General features: G+C 52.2%; 1 protein-coding gene across 1 annotated transcript in view; it reads left to right on the plus strand.

The window, feature by feature from the left end:
* The window catches only part of LOC140189077 (NF-kappa-B inhibitor epsilon-like), a 42,575-nt gene that overhangs the window by 18,967 nt on the left and 4,295 nt on the right, over positions 1 to 19,313 (plus strand). The window contains exon 5 of the mRNA XM_072245779.1: positions 9,920 to 10,165. Coding sequence (XP_072101880.1) covers positions 9,920 to 10,165 — 246 coding nt within the window. The remainder of the gene's footprint in view (positions 1 to 9,919; positions 10,166 to 19,313) is intronic.

The raw sequence follows: 19,313 nt of genomic DNA on the forward strand, positions 1-19,313 counted from the left end.
CACCCACCCATGTACCCATCATTGAAACATCGACCTACACCCGGTCAATCTCTCTCCACACCTCACCCACCCATGTACCCAACATTGAAACACCGACCTACATCCGGCCAATCTCTCCACACCCCTCCCACCCATGTACCCATCATTGAAACATTGACCTGCACCCGGCCAATCTCTCCACACCCCTCCCACCCATGTACCCATCATTGAAACATCGACCTGCACCCGGCCAATCTCTCCACACCCCTCCCACCCATGTACCCAACACTGAAACATCGACCTACACCCGGCCAATCTCTCTACACCCCTCCCACCCATGTACCCATCATTGAAACATCGACCTGCACCCAGCCAATCTCTCTACACCCCTCCCACCCATGTACCCATCATTGAAACATCGACCTGCACCCGGTCAATCTCTCCACACCCCTCCCACCCATGTACCCAACATTGAAACATTGATCTGCACCCGGCCATTTTCTCTCCACACCCCTCCCACCCATGTACCCATCATTGAAACATCGACCTGCACCCGGCCAATCTCTCTACACTCCTCCCACCCATGTACCCATCATTGAAACATTGATCTGCACCCGGCCAATCTCTCCACACCCCTCCCACCCATGTACCCATCATTGAAACATTGACCTGCACCCGGCCATTTTCTCTCCACACCCCTCCCACCCATGTACCCAACACTGAAACATCGACCTGCACCCGGCCAATCTCTCTCCACACCCCTCCCACCCATGTACCCATCACTGAAACATCGACCTGCACCCGGCCAATCTCTCTACACCCCTCCCACCCATGTACCCATCATTGAAACATCGACCTACACCCGGCCAATCTCTCTACACCCCTCCCACCCATGTACCCATCATTGAAACATCGACCTGCACCCGGCCAATTTCTCTACACCCCTCCCACCCATGTACCCAACATTGAAACATCGACCTGCACCCGGCCAATCTCTCTACACCCCTCCCACCCATGTACCCATCACTGAAACATCGACCTGCACCCGGCCAATCTCTCTACACTCCTCCCACCCATGTACCCATCATTGAAACATCGACCTACACCCGGCCAATCTCTCCACACCCCTCCCACCCATGTACCCATCATTGAAACATCGACCTGCACCCGGCCAATCTCTCTACACTCCTCCCACCCATGTACCCATCATTGAAACATTGATCTGCACCCGGCCAATCTCTCTACACCCCTCCCACCCATGTACCCATCATTGAAACATCGACCTGCACCCGGTCAATCTCTCTACACCCCTCCCACCCATGTACCCATCATTGAAACATCGACCTGCACCCGGTCAATCTCTCCACACCCCTCCCACCCATGTACCCATCATTGAAACATCGACCTGCACCCGGTCAATCTCTCTACACCCCTCCCACCCATGTACCCATCACTGAAACATCGACCTGCACCCAGCCAATCTCTCCACACCCCTCCCACCCATGTACCCATTACTGAAACATCGACCTGCACCCGGTCAATCTCTCCACACCCCTCCCACCCATGTACCCATCATTGAAACATCGACCTGCACCCGGTCAATCTCTCCACACCCCTCCCACCCATGTACCCATCATTGAAACATCGACCTGCACCCGGCCAATCTCTCCACACCCCTCCTACCCATGTACCCATCATTGAAACATCGACCTGCACCCGGTCAATCTCTCTACACCCCTCCCACCCATGTACCCATCATTGAAACATCGACCTGCACCCGGCCAATCTCTCCACACCCCTCCCACTCATGTACCCATTACTGAAACATCGACCTACACCCGGTCAATCTCTCCACACCCCTCCCACCCATGTACCCATCATTGAAACATCGACCTGCACCCGGCCAATCTCTCCACACCCCTCCCACCCATGTACCCATCATTGAAACATCGACCTGCACCCGGTCAATCTCTCTACACCCCTCCCACCCATGTACCCATCATTGAAACATCGACCTGCACCCGGTCAATCTCTCCACACCCCTCCCACCCATGTACCCATCACTGAAACATCGACCTGCACCCGGTCAATCTCTCCACACCCCTCCCACCCATGTACCCATCATTGAAACATCGACCTGCACCCGGCCAATCTCTCCACACCCCTCCCACCCATGTACCCATCATTGAAACATTGATCTGCACCCGGCCAATCTCTCTACACCCCTCCCACCCATGTACCCATCACTGAAACATCGACCTGCACCCGGTCAATCTCTCTACACCCCTCCCACCCATGTACCCATCATTGAAACATCGACCTGCACCCGGTCAATCTCTCTACACCCCTCCCACCCATGTACCCATCATTGAAACATCGACCTGCACCCAGCCAATCTCTCTACACCCCTCCCACCCATGTACCCATCATTGAAACATCGACCTGCACCCGGTCAATCTCTCTACACCCCTCCCACCCATGTACCCATCACTGAAACATCGACCTGCACCCGGCCAATCTCTCCACACCCCTCCCACCCATGTACCCATCATTGAAACATCGACCTGCACCCGGCCAATCTCTCCACACCCCTCCCACCCATGTACCCATCACTGAAACATCGACCTACACCCGGTCAATCTCTCCACACCCCTCCCACCCATGTACCCATCATTGAAACATCGACCTGCACCCGGCCAATCTCTCCACACCCCTCCCACCCATGTACCCATCATTGAAACATCGACCTGCACCCGGCCAATCTCTCTACACCCCTCCCACCCATGTACCCATCATTGAAACATCAACCTGCACCCGGTCAATCTCTCCACACCCCTCCCACCCATGTACCCATCATTGAAACATCGACCTGCACCCGGCCAATCTCTCTCCACACCTCACCCACCCATGTACCCATCATTGAAACATCGACCTGCACCCGGTCAATCTCTCTACACCCCTCCCACCCATGTACCCATCATTGAAACATCGACCAGCATCCGGCCAATCTCTCTCCACAACCCTCCCACCCATGTACCCATCATTGAAACATTGACCTGCACCCGGCCAATCTCTCCACACCTCACCCACCCATGTACCCATCATTGAAACATCGACCTACACCCGGTCAATCTCTCCACACCCCTCCCACCCATGTACCCATCATTGAAACATCGACCTGCACCCGGTCAATCTCTCCACACCCCTCCCACCCATGTACCCAACACTGAAACATCGACCTGCACCCGGCCAATCTCTCTCCACACCCCTCCCACCCATGTACCCAACATTGAAACATCGACCTGCACCCGGCCAATCTCTCTCCACACCTCACCCACCCATGTACCCATCACTGAAACACCGACCTGCACCCGGCCAATCTCTCTCCACACCTCACCCACCCATGTACCCATCACTGAAACATCGACCTGCACCCGGTCAATCTCTCTCCACACCCCTCCCACCCATGTACCCATCACTGAAACACCGACCTGCACCCGGCCAATCTCTCTCCACACCTCACCCACCCATGTACCCATCACTGAAACATCGACCTGCACCCGGCCAATCTCTCTCCACACCTCACCCACCCATGTACCCATCACTGAAACATCGACCTGCACCCGGCCAATCTCTCCACACCCCTCCCACCCATGTACCCATCACTGAAACATCGACCTGCACCCGGCCAATCTCTCTCTACACCCCTCCCACCCAAGTACCTATCCAAACTTCTCCCAAACGTTGAAATCGAGCTCACATGTACCAGAGGCACTCTCACCACCCTCTGAGTGAAGAAGTTTCCCCTCATTTAAACATTTCACCTTCTACCCTTGACCTCCAGTTGTATTCTCTCCGAACTTCAGTGTAAAAAATCTGATGGCATTTATCCTGTCCATACCCTTCCATTTTGAATTCCTCTATCAAATCTCCTCTCAAGCGTCTACGTTCCAAGTAATAAAGCCCCAATCTATTCTATATCCTCATAACTCGGGTCCTCCAGACCCGGAAACATCCTTTTAATTTTGTCTGCAGTCTTTCAACCTTATTTACATCTTTCCTGTAGGTAGGTGACCAAAACTGCCCACAATACTCCAAATTAGGCCTCACCAATTCATCAACTTAACATCACAACTCCTGTACTCAGTACTTTGATTCATGAAGGCCAATGGGCCAAAAGCTTTCTTGAATCCCCAATCTACTTCTAGATTAGATTATGAGGACACTCAGTCCTCGTTTATTGTCATTTAGAAATGCACGCATTAAAAAATGATACAATGTTCCTCCAGACTGATATCACAAATAAAAAGGACAAACCAAAGACTAACACTGACAAAATACATAATTATAACGTATAGTTACAGCAGTGCAAAACAATACCATATTTTGATAAAGAGCAGACCATGGGCACAGTAAAAAAAAAGTCTCAATGTTCCGATCGACTCCCGATAGTCCTGATAGCAGGCGGCAAAGGGAGAAACTCCCCCTGCCATAAACCTCCAGGGGCCGACAACTTGCTGATGCATTGGAAGCAGCCGACCACAGCCGACTCTGAGTCTGTCCGAAAACTTCAAGCTTCCGACCAGCTCCTCCGATACAGCCTCCCGAGCGCCATCCTCTGCCGAGCGCTTCGACCCTGCCCCGGCCGCCGAGCAACAAGCAAAGCCGAGGACTCGGGGCCTTCCCCTCCGGAGATTCTGGATCACACAGTAGCAGCGACAGCGAAGCAGGCATTTCAGAAGTTTCTCCAGATGTTTCTCCGTGCTCTGACGTCTGACTCCATCAAATCAGGATTGTGCACGGCACCCTACTTGACAGATAACAGATATCATTCACCGGAGTGGTCGCTGCGTTGCGCCGCCACCTTCTCCTCCTCCAAAGAATTATGGAGCTCTCCTCTGTTCTGATGAGATGTCCTTGCTGTCTAGGCTCTGCCTTCTGCCCACTAATTGAAACATCCTCTCCATGTCCACTCTACGCCTTTCAAGGTACAAGATCACCCCCTCCTTCTCTTGTGCCCCAGTGAATAAAGACCTCAGCTGTGTAACCTCTCTCTGAAACAGTACCTCAAGTCCCGGTAACAGCCTTGCATCGTTCCAGTTTAATGGCACCTTTCCTACAGCAGGGTGACCAGAATTGAACACGATACTGGAAGTGTGGCCCCACCAATGCTTTGTACCTCCTAGCTTCTATACTCAGTCTCTTTACCAATGTCAGTCAGCATGCCAGAAGACCTCTTCACCGCTCTACCTACCTGCTATGTCACTTTCAGGGAACCATGTTCAAAGAAATTTTATTAGCAAGGTACATATATATCACCATATACGTCCCCGAGATTCATTTTCCTGCAGGCATACTCAATAAGTCCATAGGATGATAACCATAACAGAATCGATGAAAGACCTCACCATCTAGCTGTTCAATCAGCATGCAGAAGACAATAAACTGCACAAATACAAAAATTTTAAAAAATAATTAAAAATTAAGCAGTAAGTGTCAAAAACATGATATGAAGAGTCTTTGAAAATGAGTTCATAGGTTGTGGGAACATTTCAGTGATGGGGCAAGTGAGGTTGAGTGAAGTTATCCCCTCTGGTTCAGGAGCCCGCTGGTTGAGGGTAACAACTGTTCCTGAACCTGGTGGTGTGGGACCTGAGGCTCCTGTACCTCCTTCCCGATGGAATCAGTTCAGAGTTGAGGTTATCCTCACTGGTTCAGGAGCCTGATGGTTGAGGGTAATAACTGTTCCTGAACCTGGTGGTGTGGGACCTGAGGCTCCTGTACCTCCTTCCCGATGGAATCAGTTCAGAGTTGAGGTTATCCTCACTGGTTCAGGAGCCTGATGGGTGAGGGGTAATAACTGTTACCGAACCTGGTGGTGTGGGACCTGAGGCTCCTGTACCTCCTTCCCGATGGAATCAGTTCAGAATTGAGGTTATCCCCTCTGGTTCAGGAGCCTGATGGTTGAGGGATAATAACTGTTCCTGAAGCTGGTGGTGTGGGACCTGAGGCTCCTGTACCTCCTTCCCGATGGAATCAGTTCAGAGTTGAGGTTATCCCCTCTGGTTCAGGAGCCTGATGGTTGAGGGGTAATAACTGTTCCTGAAGCTGGTGGTGTGGGACCTGAGGCTCCTGTACCTCCTTCCCGATGGAATCAGTTCAGAATTGAGGTTATCCCCTCTGGTTCAGGAGCCTGATGGCTGAGGGATAATAACTGTTCCTGAAGCTGGTGGTGTGAGTCCTGAGGCTCCTGTACCTGCTTACTACTCTACCTGGTGTAGCCTGACCTCGGTGGTTGGGAAGATGTTAAGAGTCAATTGTTAAGGATGAGGTTGTGGAGTACTTGGTGACACAGGACAAGATAGGACAAAGTCAGCATGGTTTCCTTCTGGGAAAATCTGCCTGATGAACCTGTTGGAATTCTTTGAGGAGATTACAAATAGGATGGATAAAGGGGATGTAGTGGATGTTGTATATTTGAACTTTCAGAAGGCACCTTGTCAAGGGCCACTCATGAGGCTGCTTACCGAGTTAGCAGCCTGTGGTATTACAGGCAAGTTACTAAGATGGTAGAGCATTGTCTGATTGGAAGAAGGCAGCGAATGGGAATGAAAGGATCCTTTTCTGGTTGGCTGACAGTGACTAGTGGTGTTCCGCAGGGGTCGGTGTTGGGACCACTTCTTCTTATGTTGTATATCAATGACTTAGATGATGAAATAGATGACTTTGTTGCCAAGTTCACAGATGTTACGAAGGGTGGTGGAGGGGCAGGTTGTGTTGAGGATACAGGTAGGATGCGGAATGACTTGGACAAATTAGGAGAATGGGCAAGAAAGTGGCAAATGAAGTATAATGATGGAAAGTGCCTGGTCATGCACTTTAGAAAGTGGTGGACACAGCCCAGTCCATCTCAGGTAAAGCCCTCCCCACCACTGAGTACATCTACACGGAGCGAAATCAATGTGTGGACTATTTTCTAAATGGAGAGAAAATCCAAAATCTGATTTGCAAAAGGACTTGGGAGTCCTTGTGCAGAACACCCTAGCGGTTAACTTGCAGGTTGAGTTGGTGGTGAGGAAGGCCAATGCAGTGTTAGCATTCATTTCAAGAGGTCTAGAATACAAGAGCAGGGATGTGATGCTGAGGCTTTATAAGGCACTGGTGAGGCCTCACCTTGAGTATTGTGAACAATTTTGGGCCGCACATCTTAGAAGAGATGTGCTGGCATTGGAGAGGATCCCCAGGAGGTTCACGAGGATGATTCCAGGAATCATACGAGGAACGTTTGATGGCTCTGGGTCTGTACTCACTGGAATTTAGAAAGGTGAGGGGGGGGATCTCATTGAAAACTTTTGAATGCTGAAAGGACGAGACAGAGTAGATGTGGAAAGGATGTTTCCCATGGTGGGGGAGTCTAGGACAAAAGGGCACAGCCTCAGGGTAGAGGGGCTCCCTTTCAAAACAGAGATGCGGAGAAATTTCTTTAGCCAGGCGGTGGTGCATTGGTGGAATTTGTTGCCACAGGCAGCTGTGGAGGCCAGGCCTTTGGGTGTATTTAAGACAGAGATTGATAGGTTCTTGATTGGACATGGCATCAAAGGTTACAGGGAGAAGGCTGGGAACTGGGGTTGAGGATCAGCCATGATGGAATGGTGGAGCAGAGTCGATGGGCCAGAGGGCCTAATTCTGCTCCTATGTCTTATGGTTCCTGATGGCAGCATCGAGAAGAGAGCATATGCTGGGTGGTGGGGGTCCCTGATGATGGGTACTGCTTTCCTGTGACAGTGTCCCGTACAGATGTGCTCAGTGTTGTGGAGGGCTTTACCCGTGATGGACTGGGCCATATCCACTATCTTTTTGTAGGATTTTCCACTCAAGGGCGTTGGTGTTTCCATACCAGGCTGTGATGCAGCCAGTCGATATACTCTCCACTATAGAAGTTTGTCAAAGTTTTAGATGTCATGCCGAATCTTCGCACGCTCCTGAGGAAGTCGAGACACTGCTGTGCTTCCTTCGTAATAGCATTTACCTGCTAGGCCCGGGACAAGCCCTCCGAAATAATAACTGTATTGCTAGGCCCCTCTGTTCTACAAGTCTCCTGGGCCCTACTGTTCACAGTGAATGCCCTACCCCTGGTTTGTCTTCCCAAAATACAACGTCTGACACTTACCCAAATTAAACTCCAGTGGCTGTTCCGCTTCCCAGCTGATCAGGATCCCTGATGGCCATCTTCACTGTCTGCATCTATTTTGGTCTCATTTTCACACTTGCTAATCATGCCTTGTATATTTTTATCCAAATCCTTTAGAACATGTGTATAAATTTTAAAAGAACATGATACAGAAAGGCCCTTCAGCCCACCAAGATGAATCCAACCCTTCCCTCCCGCGTCGTCCGCCGTTATTCTAGTTCAGGTGACCCAGAGGTAATGGGGTGCCAGGACGCGATGGCAGGTGACGGCGGTCAGAGCCCAGTCCAGGCACCCTCTGTAAGGAGTCTCTGTACTTGGTCAGGGCTGAATCGGGGGGTGCAGCTCGAAGGGCGGAGGGGTCTGCTCCGAGCTCTCTCTCTAATTGCAGATGGAGACCGCTGACAGCTGACACCGGAATTGAACTCTGAACTCCAACAGCCCGAGCTGTGATAGTGTCGCACTGGCCGCGGCGGCTCTATATGTACTTACATATATAACAAATCAAGTCAGAGGTTAAATTTGAAATAAAATCTGTATAAATACCAGCATCTATTTGCAATAGATGGCGCATGGCCAAGTAGTCAAGGCGTTGGTCTAGTGATCTAGAAACATAGAAACATAGAAAATAGGTGCAGGAGTAGGCCATTCAGCCCTTCGAGCCTGCACCACCATTCAGTATGATCATGGCTGATCATCCAACTCAGAACCCTGTACCAGCCTTCCCTCCATACCCCCTGACCCCCGTAGCCACAAGGGCCATATCTAACTCCCTCTTAAATATAGCCAATGAACTGGCTTCAACTGTTTCCTGTGGCAGAGAATTCCACAGATTCACCACTCTCTGTGTGAAGAAGTTTTTCCTAATCTCGGTCCTAAAAGGCTTTCCCTTTATCCTCAAACTGTGACCCCTTGTTCTGGACTTCCCCAACATCGGGAACAATCTTCCTGCATCTAGCCTGTCCAATCCCTTTAGAATTTTATACGTTTCAATCAGATCCCCCCTCAATCTTCTAAGTTCCAACGAGTACAAGCCCAGTTCATCCAGTCTTTCTTCATATGAAAGTCCTGCCATCCCAGGAATCAATCTGGTGAACCTTCTTTGTACTCCCTCTATGGCAAGGATGTCTTTCCTCAGATTAGGGGACCAAAACTGCACACAATTCCTCAGATTATGGGACCAAAACTGCACATCTGAAGGTCGATAGTTTGAGCTTCGGCTGAGGCAGCATGTTGTGTCCTTGATCAAGGCACTTCACCACACATTGCTCTGTGACGACACCAGTGCCAAGCTGTATGGGTCCTAGTGCCCTTCCCTTGGACAATATCAGTGGCATGGAGAGGAGAGACTTGCTGCATGGGTAACTGTTGGTCTTCCATACAACCTTGCCCAGGCCTGCGCCCTGGAAACCTTCCAAATCCATGGTCTCACGAGACTAACGGATGCCTGTATATTTAGACTAGAAACATGAAGAGTGGTTGCTGACCTGTGGGCTCAGTGTGTTTCTCATCTGATTACCAGCAGGCCCTTCAGCCCACCATATCAGTGCTGTACAGGATGTTAAGTTAAATAGATGCCTTCAGAATACACTTCTCTCTATTGCCGGGATTCAATAGCACGAGCAGCCTTGATGGGCCGAATGGCCGGGCGCTGTACCTCTGTGTAATGGACTCTGAGATCTCTACGCTGTTGGCTTGTCCCGGGGGTTGTAATAAGCCCGTCTAACACCTCCCCCTCTTTCGGCCCGGCAGGACGCGACGAGCGGGCGGACGGCTCTGCACTTGGCGGTGGAGCTGGGAGAAGCTGGCCTTGTGCGGCGGCTGCTGCGGGCGGGCGGAGACGTGGACGCGCCCATGTACAACGGCTGCACCCCGCTGCACCTGGCGGTCGGGCGTCTGGATGCACCGCTGGCTGCCGCCCTGTACCAGGCCGGCGCCGACCCACTGCGCCCCAACCTGGAGCAGGAGACGCCTCTCGACCTGGCCAACAGCAACTCGGTACGGGAGCTACTGCCCTGGGGTGGGGGAGCTTGAATAGAAGGTGGGGAATACCAGCAGAGTGGGGAGTGTTTAGGTTACCTGGGGAGGAGGGGTGGGGAAGGAGGGGATGGGGATTTACCTGGGGAGGGTGAACGCTACATTGGGTGGGGTACCATTAGGGGCAAGATATGGAAATTGCAGTATGTGGTACAGGGTGATAGGGGAATGGGGGAAATATGAGTATGTGGGACAGGGGCGATAGGGGAATGGGGAAATGGGAGTATGTGGGACAGGGCGACAGGGGAATGGGGAAATGGGAGTATGTGGGACAAGGTGATAGGGGAATGGGGAAATGGGAGTATGTGGGACAGGGTGATAGGGGAATGGGTAAATAGTATGTGGGACAGGGTGATAGGGGAATGGGGAAATGGGAGTATGTGGGACAGGGTGATAGGGGAATGGGGAAATGGGAGTATGTGGTACAGGGCTGATAGGGGAATGGGGGAAATAGGAGTATGTGGGACAGGGGCGATAGGGGAATGGGGAAATGGGAGTATGTGGTACAGGGCTGGTAGGGGAATGGGGAAATGGGAGTATGTGGGACAGGGCGATAGGGGAATGGGGAAATGGGAGTATGTGGTACAGGGCTGATAGGGGAATGGGGGAAATAGGAGTACGTGGGACAGGAGCGATAGGGGAATGGGGAAATGGGAGTATGTGGTACAGGGTGATAGGTGAATAGGGAAATGGGAGTATGTGGGACAGGGTGATAGGGGAATGGGGAAATGGGAGTATGTGGGACAGGGTGATAGGGGAATGCGGAAATGGGAGTATGTGGGACAGGGCGATAGGGGAATGGGGAAATGGGAGTATGTGGTACAGGGGTGATAGGGGAATGGGGGAAATAGGAGTACGTGGGATAGGGGAATAGGGAAATGGGAGTATGTGGTACAGGGCGATAGGGGAATGGGGAAATGGGAGTATGTGGGACAGGGTGATAGGAGAATGGGGAAATGGGAGTATGTGGTACAGGGCGATAGGGGAATGGGGAAATGGGAGTATGTGGGACAGGGCGATAGGGGAATGGGGAAATGGGAGTATGTGGGACAGGGCGATAGGGGAATGGGGAAATGGGGGTATGTGGTACAGGGCAATAGGGGATTGGGGGAAATGGGAGTATGTGGTACACAGTGATAGGGGAATGGGGAAATGGGAGTATGTGGTACAGGGCCGATGGGGAAATGGGAGTATGTGGGACAGGGGCGATAGGGGAATGAGGAAATGGGGGTATGTGGTACAGGGTGATAGGGGAATGGGGAAATGGGGGTATGTGGGACAGGGTGATAGGGGAATGGGGAAATGGGAGTATGTGGGACAGGGTGATAGGGGAATGGGGAAATGGGAGTATGTGGGACAGGGCGATAGGAGAATGGGGGAAATGGGAGTATGTGGTACAGGGGTGATAGGGGAATGGGGGAAATAGTACGTGGGATAGGGGAATGGGGAAATGGGAGTATGTGGTACAGGGCGATAGGGGAATGGGGAAATGGGAATATGTGGTACAGGGGCGATAGGGGAATGGGGAAATGGGAGTATGTGGTACAGGGCGAGAGGGGAATGGGGAAATGGGAGTATGTGGGACAGGGCGACAGGGGAATGGGGAAATGGGAGTATGTGGGACAGGGTGATAGGAGAATGGGGAAATGGGAGTATGTGGTACAGGGGCGATAGGGGAATGGGGAAATGGGAGTATGTGGGACAGGGCGATAGGGGAATGGGGAAATGGGAGTATGTGGGACAGGGCGATAGGGGAATGGGGAAATGGGAGTATGTGGGACGGGGCTGATAGGGGAATGGGGGAAATGGGAGTATGTGGTACAGGGTGATAGGGGAATGGGGAAATGGGAGTATGTGGTACAGGGCGATAGGGGAATGGGGAAATGGGAGTATGTGGGACAGGGCGATAGGGGAATGGGGAAATGGGAGTATGTGGTACAGGGCGATAGGGGAATAGGGAAATGGGAGTATGTGGGACAGGGTGATAGGGGAATGGGGAAATGGGAGTATGTGGGACAGGGCGATAGGGGAATGGGGAAATGGGAGTATGTGGTACAGGGGTGATAGGGGAATGGGGGAAATAGTACGTGGGATAGGGGAATGGGGAAATGGGAGTATGTGGTACAGGGCGATAGGGGAATGGGGAAATGGGAGTATGTGGGACAGGGTGATAGGAGAATGGGGAAATGGGAGTATGTGGGACAGGGTGATAGGGGAATGGGGAAATGGGGGTATGTGGTACAGGGCAATAGGGGATTGGGGTAAATGGGAGTATGTGGTACACAGTGATAGGGGAATGGGGAAATGGGAGTATGTGGTACAGGGCCGATGGGGAAATGGGAGTATGTGGGACAGGGGCGATAGGGGAATGGGTAAATGGGAGTATGTGGTACAGGGCTGGTAGGGGAATGGGGAAATGGTGGTATTTGGGACAGGGTGATAGGGAAATGGGGAAATGGGAGTATGTGGGACAGGGTGATAGGGGAATGGGTAAATGGGAGTATGTGGTACGGGGCTGGTAGGGGAATGGGGAAATGGTGGTATTTGGGACAGGGTGATAGGGGAATGGGGAAATGGAGGTATGTGGGACAGGGGCGATAGGGGAATGGGGAAACGGGAGTATGTGGGACAGGGCGATAGGGGAATGGGGGAAATGGGAGTATGTGGTACAGGGGTGATAGGGGAATGGGGGAAATAGGAGGACGTGGGATAGGGGAATGGGGAAATGGGAGTATGTGGTACAGGGCGATAGGGGAATGGGGAAATGGGAGTATGTGGGACAGGGTGATAGGAGAATGGGGAAATGGGAGTATGTGGGACAGGGGCGATAGGGGAATGGGGAAACGGGAGTATGTGGGACAGGGCGATAGGTGAATAGGGAAATGGGAGTATGTGGGACAGGGTGATAGGGGAATGGGGAAATGGGAGTATGTGGGACAGGGCGATAGGGGAATGGGGAAATGGGAGTATGTGGTACAGGGCCAATGGGGAAATGGGAGTATGTGGTACAGGGCTGGTAGGGGAATGGGGAAATGGTAGTATTTGGGACAGGGCGATAGGGAAATGGGGAAATGGGAGTATGTGGTACAGGGTGATAGGGGAATGGGGAAATGGGGGTATGTGGGACGGCGATAGGGGAATGGGGAAATGGGAGTATGTTGGACAGGGTGATAGGAGAATGGGGAAATGGGAGTATGTGGTACAGGGGCGATAGGGGAATGGGGAAACGGGAGTATGTGGGACAGGGCGATAGGGGAATGTGGAAATGGGAGTATGTGGGACAGGGCGATAGGGGAATGGGGAAATGGGAGTATGTGGGACGGGGCTGATAGGGGAATGGGGGAAATAGGAGTACGTGGGATAGGGGAATGTGGAAATGGGAGTATGTGGGACAGGGCGATAGGGGAATGGGGAAATGGGAGTATGTGGTACAGGGGTGATAGGGGAATGGGGGAAATAGGAGTACGTGGGATAGGGGAATGGGGAAATGGGAGTATGTGGTACAGGGCGATAGGAGAATGGGGAAATGGGAGTATGTGGTACAGGGGTGATAGGGGAATGGGGGAAATAGGAGTATGTGGGACAGGGGAATGGGGAAATGGGAATATGTGGGACAGGGCGATAGGGGAATGGGGAAATGGGAGTATGTGGGACAGGGCAATAGGGGAATGGGGAAATGGGAGTATGTGGTACAGGGCCAATGGGGAAATGGGAGTATGTGGTACAGGGCGATGGGGAAATGGGGGTATGTGGTACAGGGCCGATAGGGGAATGGGGAAATGGGAGTATGTGGTACAGGGGCGATAGGGGAATGGGGAAACGGGAGTATGTGGGACAGGGCGATAGGGGAATGGGGAAATGGGAGTATGTGGGACGGGGCTGATAGGGGAATGGGGGAAATGGGAGTATGTGGTACAGGGTGATAGGGGAATGGGGAAATGGGGGTATGTGGGACAGGGCGATAGGGGAATGGGGAAATGGGAGTATGTGGGACAGGGTGATAGGTGAATAGGGAAATGGGAGTATGTGGGACAGGGTGATAGGGGAATGGGGAAATGGGAGTATGTGGGACAGGGCGATAGGGGAATGGGGAAATGGGAGTATGTGGTACAGGGGTGATAGGGGAATGGGGAAATGGTGGTATTTGGGACAGGGTGATAGGGAAATGGGGAAATGGGAGTATGTGGGACGGTGATAGGGGAATGGGTAAATGGCAGTATGTGGTACGGGGCTGGTAGGGGAATGGGGAAATGGTGGTATTTGGGACAGGGTGATAGGGGAATGGGGAAATGGGGGTATGTGGGACAGGGGCGATAGGGAAATGGGGAAACGGGAGTATGTGGGACAGGGCGATAGGGGAATGGGGGAAATGGGAGTATGTGGTACAGGGGTGATAGGGGAATGGGGGAAATAGGAGGACGTGGGATAGGGGAATGGGGAAATGGGAGTATGTGGTACAGGGCGATAGGGGAATGGGGAAATGGGAGTATGTGGGACAGGGTGATAGGAGAATGGGGAAATGGGAGTATGTGGGACAGGGGCGAAAGGGGAATGGGGAAACGGGAGTATGTGGGACAGGGCGATAGGGGAATGGGGAAATGGGAGTATGTGGTACAGGGTGATAGGTGAATAGGGAAATGGGAGTATGTGGGACAGGGTGATAGGGGAATGGGGAAATAGGAGTATGTGGGACAGGGTGATAGGAGAATGGGGAAATGGGAGTATGTGAGACAGGGTGATAGGGGAATGGGGAAATGGGAGTATGTGGGACAGGGCGATAGGGGAATGGGGAAATGGGAGTATGTGGGACAGGGTGATAGAATGGGGAAATGGGAGTATGTGGGACTGGGCTGATACGGGAATGGGGAAATGGGAGTATGTGGGATAGGGGAATGGGGAAATGGGAATATGTGGGACAGGGCGATAGGGGAATGGGGAAATGGGAGTATGTGGGACAGGGCGATAGGGGAATGGGGAAATGGGGGTATGTGGTACAGGGCAATAGGGGATTGGGGGAAATGGGAGTATGTGGTACACAGTGATAGGGGAATGGGGAAATGGGAGTATGTGGTACAGGGCCAATGGGGAAATGGGAAATGGTAGTATTTGGGACAGGGCAATAGGGAAATGGGGAAATGGGAGTATGTGGTACAGGGTGATAGGGGAATGGGGAAATGGGGGTATGTGGGACAGGGCGATAGGGGAATGTGGAAATGGGAGTATGTGGGACAGGGCGATAGGGGAATGGGGAAATGGGAGTATGTGGGACAGGGCGATAGGGGAATGGGGAAATGGGAGTATGTGGGACGGGGCTGATAGGGGAATGGGGGAAATGGGAGTATGTGGTACAGGGTGATAGGGGAATGGGGAAATGGGGGTATGTGGGACAGGGCGATAGGGGAATGGGGAAATGGGAGTGTGTGGGACAGGGTGATGGGTGAATAGGGAAATGGGAGTATGTGGGACAGGGTGATAGGGGAATGGGGAAATGGGAGTATGTGGGACAGGGCGATAGGGGAATGGGGAAATGGGAGTATGTGGTACAGGGGTGATAGGGGAATGGGGGAAATAGTACGTGGGATAGGGGAATGGGGAAATGGGAGTATGTGGTACAGGGCGATAGGGGAATGGGGAAATGGGAGTATGTGGGACAGGGTGATAGGAGAATGGGGAAATGGGAGTATGTGGGACAGGGTGATAGGGGAATGGGGAAATGGGGGTATGTGGTACAGGGCAATAGGGGATTGGGGTAAATGGGAGTATGTGGTACACAGTGATAGGGGAATGGGGAAATGGGAGTATGTGGTACAGGGCCGATGGGGAAATGGGAGTATGTGGGACAGGGGCGATAGGGGAATGGGTAAATGGGAGTATGTGGTACAGGGCTGGTAGGGGAATGGGGAAATGGTGGTATTTGGGACAGGGTGATAGGGAAATGGGGAAATGGGAGTATGTGGGACAGGGTGATAGGGGAATGGGTAAATGGGAGTATGTGGTACGGGGCTGGTAGGGGAATGGGGAAATGGTGGTATTTGGGACAGGGTGATAGGGGAATGGGGAAATAGGGGTATGTGGGACAGGGGCGATAGGGGAATGGGGAAACGGGAGTATGTGGGACAGGGCGATAGGGGAATGGGGGAAATGGGAGTATGTGGTACAGGGGTGATAGGGGAATGGGGGAAATAGGAGGACGTGGGATAGGGGAATGGGGAAATGGGAGTATGTGGTACAGGGCAATAGGGGAATGGGGAAATGGGAGTATGTGGGACAGGGTGATAGGAGAATGGGGAAATGGGAGTATGTGGGACAGGGGCGATAGGGGAATGGGGAAACGGGAGTATGTGGGACAGGGCGATAGGGGAATGGGGAAATGGGAGTATGTGGTACAGGGTGATAGGTGAATAGGGAAATGGGAGTATGTGGGACAGGGTGATAGGGGAATGGGGAAATGGGAGTATGTGGGACATGGCGATAGGGGAATGGGGAAATGGGAGTATGTGGGACAGGGTGATAGGAGAATGGGGAAATGGGAGTATGTGGGACTGGGCTGATACGGGAATGGGGAAATGGGAGTATGTGGGATAGGGGAATGGGGAAATGGGAATATGTGGGACAGGGCGATAGGGGAATGGGGAAATGGGAGTATGTGGGACAGGGCGATAGGGGAATGGGGAAATGGGGGTATGTGGTACAGGGCAATAGGGGATTGGGGGAAATGGGAGTATGTGGTACACAGTGATAGGGGAATGGGGAAATGGGAGTATGTGGTACAGGGCCAATGGGGAAATGGGAGTATGTGGTACAGGGCTGGTGGGGGAATGGGGAAATGGTAGTATTTGGGACAGGGCGATAGGGAAATGGGGAAATGGGAGTATGTGGTACAGGGTGATAGGGGAATGGGGAAATGGGGGTATGTGGGACAGGGCGATAGGGGAATGGGGAAATGGGAGTATGTGGGACAGGGTGATAGGAGAATGGGGAAATGGGAGTATGTGGTACAGGGGCGATAGGGGAATGGGGAAACGGGAGTATGTGGGACAGGGCGATAGGGGAATGTGGAAATGGGAGTATGTGGGACAGGGCGATAGGGAAATGGGGAAATGGGAGTATGTGGGACGGTGCTGATAGGGGAATGGGGGAAATAGGAGTACGTGGGATAGGGGAATGTGGAAATGGGAGTATGTGGGACAGGGCGATAGGGGAATGGGGAAATGGGAGTATGTGGTACAGGGCGATAGGGGAATGGGGAAATAGGAGTATGTGGGACGGGGCGATAGGGGAATAGGGAAATGGGAGTATGTGGGATAGGACGATAGGGGAATAGGGAAATGGGAGTATGTGGGACAGGGTGATAGGGGAATGGGGAAGTGGGAGTATGTGGTACAGGGGTGATAGGGGAATGGGGAAATGGGAGTATATGGGATAGGCGAATGGGGAAATGGGAGTATGTGGTTCAGGGTGATAGGGGAATGGGGAAGTGGGAGTATGTGGTACAGGGGTGATAGGGGAATGGGGAAATGGGAGTATATGGGATAGGCGAATGGGGAAATGGGAGTATGTGGTACAGGGTGATAGGGGAATGGGGGAAATGGGAGTGGGTGGGATAGGGGAACGGGGAGAAAGAGTTGAATGGGAGTTACTAGGGAAAGGGGTCATGAGGGGGTAAACCAGGGTATTGGGTGGGGCGGGTGGCAGGTGGGAGAATACAGGATGTGAGAATGGGGGGAATACCAGGGAGTATGGGGGGGACTGGGGGTAATTGCCCATTCACCACCTTCCATCCCCAGTTAAGGAACAGGCCCTTCAGCCCATCACTCCAGCCCAGTATGGTTCCATTCATACTACCCTCGTCTGCCTCTATATGAAACATTTCCTTCTTGTACGTGCGCCCATCTGCTGTCCCTACTTGCCTCCACTCCCACCCTGGTAGAAAAGCCTGCCCTGAACATCCCTTCTTCCCTTCCCAATGTAAATGCACACTCTCAGGCGTTAGACATCTTGATGCTGGGAGAAAGGCACCAACTGGTCTGCATGTTTATGCCTCTCATAAAATCTATCAGAAGTTCAAAGAAAATTTATCATCAAAGTATAACCCTAACGTTCTGTTTCCTGTGGGCATTTGCTGTAAATACAATCACCATGATAGAATCAATAGAAGGCTAGAGTGCAAAGGGCCACAAACAGGCAATAAACATCGAGAACAGGAGGTGAAGAAATCTTCAAAGTGAATCCATAGGCTGTGGGAACAGTTCAGTGATGGGGAAAGTGAAGCTATTCCCTCAGATTCCGCCACTCGAAAGAAACAACCCAAGTTTGTCTGACACCCCCCTCCCCCCGTATAACACACGCCCTCGAATCCAGTCAGCATCCTGGTGAATCTCCTCCAAAGCCCCCACATCCCTCCTCCTCCAGGGCGACCAGAGCTGCACACAGAACTCCAGGTGTGGTCGAGCCACAGGTTTATAAAGCTGCAACGTAACTTCCTCACTCGTGAGTACAGCACCTCAACTGATCAGAGACCCCTCCCCCCAGGTCATGTGATCACCAGGGACCAACCACCCAGGTCATGTGATCATCAGGGAATCCCCTCCACCCAGGTCATGTGATCATCAGGGACACACACACCCACGCACCCCCAGGTCATGTGACCATCAGGGACCCCTCCCCACCCAGGTCATGTGGTCATCTGGGATTCCCCCCCCCCACCAGGTTCAGGGACAGTTATTACCCCTCAACCATCAGGCTCCTGAACCAGTGAGGATAACCTCAACTCTGAACTGATTCCATCGGGAAGGAGGTACAGGAGCCTCAGGTCCCACAGCACCAGGTTCAGGAACAGTTATTACCCTCAACCATCAGGCTCCTGAACCAGTGAGGATAACCTCAACTCTGAACTGATTCCAATCGGATGGAGATACAGGAGCCTCAGGTCCCACACCACCAGGTTCAGGAACAGTTATTACCCCTCAACCATCAGGCTCCTGAACCAGAGGGGATAACTTCACTCAACTTCACTGAACTGTTCCCACAACCTGTGGACTCACTTTCAAGGACTCTTCATCTCACGTTCTCTGTATTTATTGTTTATTTTATTATTATTTATTTATTT

This window comes from Mobula birostris, chromosome 28, assembly GCF_030028105.1.
Source record: "Mobula birostris isolate sMobBir1 chromosome 28, sMobBir1.hap1, whole genome shotgun sequence".
NCBI lineage: Eukaryota > Metazoa > Chordata > Chondrichthyes > Myliobatiformes > Myliobatidae > Mobula > Mobula birostris.